Raw genomic sequence first — 7,374 nt, 5'->3', positions numbered from 1 at the left:
ACTTTTTGTCTGTAAGCAAACACCGTCAGCATATTGGCTATTAGAAAAATGTCTTACCACACAAGGGGCCGAACGATTTCAGAGTGAACTTTTAAACACTGCAGGTTTACTGTGGGTATGCACCTGAGAAAAAGTTTCAGTAATAAACAGTGATTGCATTTTCATATGAGGAAATCGTGATGCTAAACAAAGCTGCTAAAAAACAGAATATTTATACCCTCCACACTTTGTAAGGCTTGATTTGTAATTTGTTTTTACTTTTAACTTAGCCATCGAAAAATAAATGTTCATGCTTAAAGAGAAAGTAGCTGCGGTCACAAGCAAAAGATAATCCCAAATTAAAAACCTTTTACTGCTATTAGAGTTTACTACAATATAAGAAAACACAGGGTTTTAAGTGAATGCCCTTTATTCTTCCTCAAAGTTAGCAAAAGTTTGCCATGCATCAAGACCACCTCAGATAACCTTTATAGACCATTCAAGGGAATGTTGTTGAACCAGTAGGATTTTATCTCAAACTTTACCCAAGCACCTTCCTGGTGTAGGTGTTCCCAATTACACAAACCTTCCTAACTTACTGGTTTTTAAAGATGAGTGAGGCAAACATGGACAGGGCTTCGGGGGCTATAATATAGGAATTATAGGATAACACTTTCAGAAGTATCCCATCCAGCCCTGGTATGAAAATGAGAAACGAACTTGTGAGGATGTGCTGCAAAGCTGCAAATCAGAGACATGCCTGGCAGGGAAAGGAGTCCAGCAGAAAGCGCAGAGGGACAAGGAGCTTTTGCAGCTTGCCTAACAGCTGCTCGGGATTCTTTCCAGCCCGTCGGAAGCAAAGTTCGCAGTTAGGTGAGCTGGCAGCGGGCTCGGCTGCAGCCTGCGCTCTCACGAGCTAGGTTCTCCGGGTTCCCTGCGAAGCAAACGCAGAAGGGCAGAGGCGGCCACGAACGGCCGATGCAGCTCGTTTAGCTCCGGGACAGGAGACTTCGTGCACGGCCGCGCTGGCCATGGTTGTGCCCAGGGACCACAGAGGCAACGTTCATTTTCCCCAGGCAGTTTCAGTGACCCTGCACGCAGTAAAAAGCCCGGATTAATTTTCTTTCCATTCTCCACCGAGACTCAAATATCTACTGCCCTATCTTTAGCTCTCTGCCCTCTTCGCCCTTCCTCCGATGTCCCTGCCAGCAAAATGCCTCAATTTGCAGCACCGGGCACAGAGTCGGTTTAATGGTTTAATGCGCTCCAGGATTTGCTGGCCAGAACTCCTCACTGAGGGGTGGTTGCGAGCATCAGCCATCTCTGCATTTTGGGCCCTTCCACTTTGCAGACAGAGATGCATCGAGAAAAGGGCGGCCTCAATGACCCTTATCACCCCGGTGGCTAGAATCTACGCTCCCGGGTTACCCTCTAGTGCAACCGCACCGCCCTGGCTCCGCAGCTACAAGGTCCGTAGGAGTCTGCTAGCTCCAGAGCCTCCTCGGGTGCTGGACCCTGCCGGGCATGCTCAGTGCGCGTCCTGGAAGCCAGTTCTCTCGGGGCCGGGATCGTTTCTCCGGGTTTTTGCGGCTGCCGAGGGGCGCTGGGGAGGGGAGGCAGGAGACAGTCAGAGCCTTGTTCCGCGCCCCCTCCCGCAGCCCTCTGCAGCCTCCCGCACTGCAAGATGCTGGCCAATCAGGACCCCGGGGCGGGGCCTCGGCCGTCACGCCCTCCCTCTGGGCTTATTGAGAGTTATATCAAGAAATTCAGTTCAGAGAGAGGAGAGAGAGGAGAGGGAGAAGGCGAGGGGGCAGAGGAGAAGGGAGTACGCGAGGCAGGAAGGAGAGCCTCAGTCTCTGAAGCGCGAAAGAGCTCACGGATTAAGAATTTGCCGGGCAATTGACACCCCGGGAAAACATACAGAAAATCAGCATCACCCAACTCTGACGTCTCGTACCAGAAGTTAGAGACTTCAGCAGTATTGCCATCGGATGCAAATGGTAGGCTGGATACTGTGGGATATACTCCCGAGCGGACGAAGTGCAACTGGATGTGGCGTGTGTTAAATACCAGAAGAGCCCAGACCCAGTGGGTAAAAAGCGAGGAAATGTGATGAGAATGACTAACGACAAATCTGTGAATTTGTTCTCGGGAGTTGCTAATTTGCCAGCCCGAAGCCACACGTTTTACAAGGAGGAAACGTTTTGCTGCTTCTGAATTCTCCCCAAACTGGTGCTACCAGATGCATGGCTTTCTATGTGTTGGAACAGAGCCTTCTTAACTGCAGCCTACCGGGAAAGGGGAAAGGTTGAGGCAACTAACGTAAGTGTAAAGTTTCCTAGGCACAATTGGAAATGCCGTGTTTAGTTATGTCCTCGGTGTAGACGAGAGGTGTTTGTAATTGGGTAGCCGGCTGGGGCAGAGCTCACCTACTGGGCTGTATCTGCAACCCCACCTGCACCACTCTGCTGGAACTAATCGCGGGCATCGGCTGAGCTGCCGTGCAGCCTAATGCAGATGAGATTAGAGCTGGGAACTGACCAGTCCTACTCCAGTGGGTAGCTGCCTGGAGCCTTGGACCCCTTTAAACTGCAGTTAGAGGGGCATCTGAGCGGAAGTTCTTTTAGGTGTGTTACCGGGTTGCGGTATTTATGTGTAGCAAATGTTACTAATATTATAATGAGAAGCCGGATTAAGAATCTGCATGTTTTTCTTCTTTCCTCTTTTATGCTCAGTAGAAGAAAAAAAAAATATCGTGGTGTTACATAGGAATGTTGGCTGCGTTTCACTTCCATCCCAGCACACTGGTCCAGCTCTGTGACGAGCAATTGTCTATTATGATACGTTTTTTTAAAAGTTTTAATGTGTTTATTTATCTCGATGGGTGCAGTGTGGAAATATGGTGAAAGGAGAGGAGGCTCTCAGTAAGAAATGTGAAGTCTTGATTTTGTGCTCTGAGGCAATAAGAATTCGTAGTGGCCAGTGACTACTGCTGCCGCTGCTGCTGCAGCATGTCCTGATGCTCATTTCCCAGTAAGGCTGGATTAGAAGACACTTGAAGAACTGGGAGGAAGGAAAAGCAGCCTTTTGAGAGGAAGAGATGACTCAGTGTGGCAGGGAAGAAAACACATCATATCTAACATGTGACAAAGCAGTTGGCAGCAATCACAGCTAAATTGTTGAGGTTTTTCACTTCCACCTCAAACAACTAGGGGAGGTAGGCTAGAGACCAGGAGGTGGGTAAGGCAGGGGGAGGGGACGAGCAGAGCACCAATGCCTGCTTTGAATTAAACATTGTTATGACAAAAACAGTGCAGTAGGGATGGGGGGGGGTCCAGTTTAAAATAGCTGATGTTCTTAATTCAAAAGTAGATGAATTTCATTTTCTCTGGGCAAATGCAACAAGCAGGGGATATTCAGCGATTTGGCCACAGAGTTAACTTGCAAACTGTGGCAGAGCAAACTGCCATGTTTACTAATATGCGGTGTGAATGTGGTTTGATGTTTTGTGACTGTGTTTTCATTTACTGAAGAATAATACTGTCTGTACAATTGTGTTGACAGTGGCTGTCTCCAAATACGAGATGAGATGTAATGCCTCCTCCAGTCCATGCACACTTCCTCTTACAATTCCTGCATCATTCCTCAGTGGAAACCTTTAAACTCTAAAATCCAAGAAAAGAAAATAAATACATTATCATGGACCTGAGGGATTTTTACCTGTTGGCTGCTCTGATCGCCTGTTTAAGGCTGGATTCTGCAATAGCTCAAGAACTTATTTACACTATTAGAGAGGAATTGCCTGAAAATGTGCCCATAGGAAATATACCAAAGGATCTGAACATTTCTCACATCAATGCTGCCACGGGGACCAGTGCCAGCCTTGTCTACAGGCTGGTTTCTAAAGCTGGGGATGCCCCTCTGGTGAAAGTATCCAGCACCACTGGGGAGATTTTCACAACCTCCAACAGAATAGACAGAGAGAAACTCTGTGGCGGGGCTTCCTACGCCGAGGAGAATGAGTGTTTCTTTGAACTTGAGGTGGTGATCCTCCCCAATGACTTTTTTAGGCTGATCAAAATCAAGATCATCGTCAAGGATACCAATGATAATGCCCCCATGTTTCCGTCTCCTGTCATCAATATTTCCATTCCAGAAAACACTTTGATCAACAGCCGCTTTCCAATCCCATCAGCCACAGACCCTGACACAGGCTTCAATGGGGTACAACATTATGAATTGCTAAATGGGCAGAGTGTTTTTGGACTGGATATTGTGGAAACTCCAGAGGGAGAAAAGTGGCCGCAATTGATTGTTCAGCAGAACTTGGATAGAGAACAAAAAGATACCTATGTGATGAAAATCAAAGTGGAGGATGGAGGCACGCCACAGAAATCCAGCACAGCCATACTACAGGTCACAGTAAGTGATGTGAATGACAACAGACCAGTGTTTAAAGAGGGTCAAGTAGAGGTGCATATTCCAGAGAATGCTCCTGTGGGGACCTCTGTAATTCAGCTTCATGCTACTGATGCAGATATAGGTAGCAATGCTGAAATCCGGTACATATTTGGTGCCCAGGTTGCCCCTGCAACCAAAAGACTCTTTGCTTTAAATAACACTACTGGGCTGATTACAGTTCAGAGGTCCTTAGACAGGGAAGAGACAGCCATTCACAAAGTGACAGTGCTGGCTAGTGACGGCAGCTCCACTCCTGCCAGAGCCACAGTTACCATCAATGTCACAGATGTAAATGATAACCCTCCGAACATAGACCTCAGGTACATTATAAGTCCCATCAATGGCACAGTGTATCTGTCTGAGAAAGATCCAGTCAATACAAAGATTGCCCTAATTACAGTTTCAGATAAGGACACAGATGTGAATGGCAAAGTGATCTGTTTCATTGAAAGAGAGGTCCCGTTTCATCTGAAGGCAGTCTATGACAACCAGTATCTGCTAGAGACCTCTTCTCTGCTGGACTATGAGGGCACCAAAGAATTCAGCTTTAAAATTGTTGCCTCTGATTCTGGAAAGCCCAGCTTGAATCAGACTGCTCTGGTAAGGGTTAAGCTTGAAGATGAAAATGACAACCCACCAATTTTCAACCAGCCTGTAATTGAGCTGTCAGTTTCTGAAAACAACCGACGTGGGTTATACTTAACAACTATTAGTGCTACAGATGAAGACAGTGGGAAAAATGCAGACATTGTTTATCAGCTTGGACCGAATGCCTCCTTCTTTGATCTGGACAGAAAGACAGGAGTTTTGACAGCCTCCAGAGTCTTTAACAGGGAGGAACAAGAGCGATTCATTTTTACAGTAACTGCCAGGGACAATGGGACACCTCCCCTCCAAAGCCAAGCAGCGGTGATAGTTACTGTTCTGGATGAGAATGACAATAGCCCCAAGTTTACTCATAATCATTTTCAGTTTTTTGTGTCTGAGAATCTGCCAAAGTATAGTACTGTGGGGGTAATCACAGTGACAGATGAAGACGCTGGAGAGAATAAAGCTGTGACTCTTTCCATTCTAAATGACAATGAAAATTTTGTGTTGGATCCCTATTCGGGAGTCATAAAGTCAAACGTCTCCTTTGATAGGGAGCAGCAGAGTTCCTACACTTTTGACGTCAAAGCCACAGATGGAGGACAGCCACCTCGGTCCTCTACGGCAAAAGTAACTATCAATGTAATGGATGTCAACGACAATAGTCCAGTTGTCATTTCTCCACCATCCAACACCTCATTTAAGTTGGTGCCCCTCTCAGCCATTCCCGGCTCTGTGGTTGCTGAAGTTTTTGCGGTGGATATTGACACTGGAATGAACGCAGAACTTAAGTACACAATAGTGAGCGGCAACAGCAAAGGGTTATTTCGGATTGATCCGGTAACGGGCAATATCACTTTGGAAGAAAAGCCAGCTCCTACTGATGTGGGCCTGCACCGTCTCGTGGTTAACATAAGTGACCTGGGGTACCCTAAGGCTTTGCACACTCTAGTGCTGGTATTTCTTTATGTGAATGATACTGCTGGGAATGCCTCGTATATATACGACTTGATCCGTAGGACTATGGAGACCCCACTAGACAGGAACATAGGAGATAGTAGCCAACCCTATCAAAATGAGGACTATCTCACCATCATGATTGCCATCGTCGCTGGTGCCATGGTGGTCATAGTTGTAATTTTTGTCACCGTCCTGGTGCGCTGTCGCCATGCATCGAGGTTCAAAGCAGCTCAGAGGAGCAAGCAAGGTGCTGAGTGGATGTCCCCAAATCAGGAGAATAAACAAAACAAGAAAAAGAAACGGAAGAAAAGAAAGTCACCCAAGAGTTCTCTTCTGAACTTTGTCACTATTGAAGAGTCCAAGCCTGATGACGCAGTTCATGAACCTATCAATGGGACCATAAGCCTGCCTGCTGAGCTGGAGGAACAAAGTATAGGAAGATTTGACTGGGGCCCGGCCCCTCCAACAACCTTCAAGCCTAACAGCCCCGACCTGGCCAAGCACTACAAATCTGCCTCTCCACAGCCTGCTTTTCATCTCAAACCAGACACTCCAGTTTCCGTGAAAAAGCACCATGTCATTCAGGAACTCCCTTTGGACAACACCTTTGTTGGGGGCTGTGACACCCTTTCCAAACGCTCCTCCACTAGTTCAGATCACTTCAGTGCCTCAGAGTGCAGCTCCCAAGGAGGCTTCAAGACAAAGGGCCCCTTACACACCAGACAGGTAAACGAGCACTTTTACTGGTCTATAAGTACTGCATACAAGTGCCCAGTCAACCAGTATTAACGTGCCAGCGTGTCTATTGTTTTGGTCTAACTTTAACTTAGTTATAAGGAGGAGAAAAAAAAAACTTGACCCCTTTTTTTATTCCTCTGGGGCTCAGTCAAGAATTTTTAGAACAGCTTTGAAATTTCTGAGTTCTGAGAATTATTTAACCTCCCAGTTTCCTTCAAATGGCAAAGATGAAAAGAGGAAATTATTCCAAAATGTCCCAAGATAATGTTTTCTCAAGAAGAAAACCCATCCTGATTTGCCCAATTCTGCTCCTGGGGTTTCCAAATTACCTACTTCAAGATTTTCACATTACCTTTAGATCTGAAAAGTCACCTTCAAATATCAAGTATAAATGACATTTGAAGGTCCGACCCCAATTATGTTGGAACTGTGGTTGATAAAGGGGTTAATGTTTTTTTTATACTCTAAAAAAATAGTAGGATATTAATTGTACATCAGCTGTGAAGCACATGATTGTTGGTTGATTGCATCTAAGCCATATAGAAAGTCTATTCCTTGGTTTCAAGTTATTTTATTGTAATATAGTAAATTGGATCTTTCTTAGAAAGACTTTCAGTGTTCATAATGGCCAAATATGAAAAGAAAAGA

The 7,374-nt window shown here is 45.9% G+C and overlaps 1 protein-coding gene across 2 annotated transcripts in view; it reads left to right on the top strand.

The window, feature by feature from the left end:
- The first annotated feature begins 1,779 nt into the window (after nucleotides 1-1,779).
- Nucleotides 1,780-7,374, top strand: part of Pcdh9 (protocadherin 9) — a 960,985-nt gene continuing 955,390 nt past the window's right edge. For both annotated transcript variants that reach the window (XM_055609634.1, XM_055609635.1), the window contains exons 1-2: nucleotides 1,780-2,301; nucleotides 3,544-6,714. In XM_055609634.1, the coding sequence (XP_055465609.1) occupies nucleotides 3,679-6,714 (3,036 nt within the window). In that variant the 5' untranslated portion in view covers nucleotides 1,780-2,301; nucleotides 3,544-3,678. The remainder of the gene's footprint in view (nucleotides 2,302-3,543; nucleotides 6,715-7,374) is intronic.

The sequence above is a fragment of the Psammomys obesus genome, unplaced genomic scaffold (assembly GCF_907164565.1).
Source record: "Psammomys obesus unplaced genomic scaffold, mPsaObe1.curated_primary_1811, whole genome shotgun sequence".
Taxonomy (NCBI): domain Eukaryota; kingdom Metazoa; phylum Chordata; class Mammalia; order Rodentia; family Muridae; genus Psammomys; species Psammomys obesus.
The sequence above is the reverse complement of the archived record's forward strand: the minus strand, read 5'-3'. Positions and strand labels throughout refer to the sequence as shown.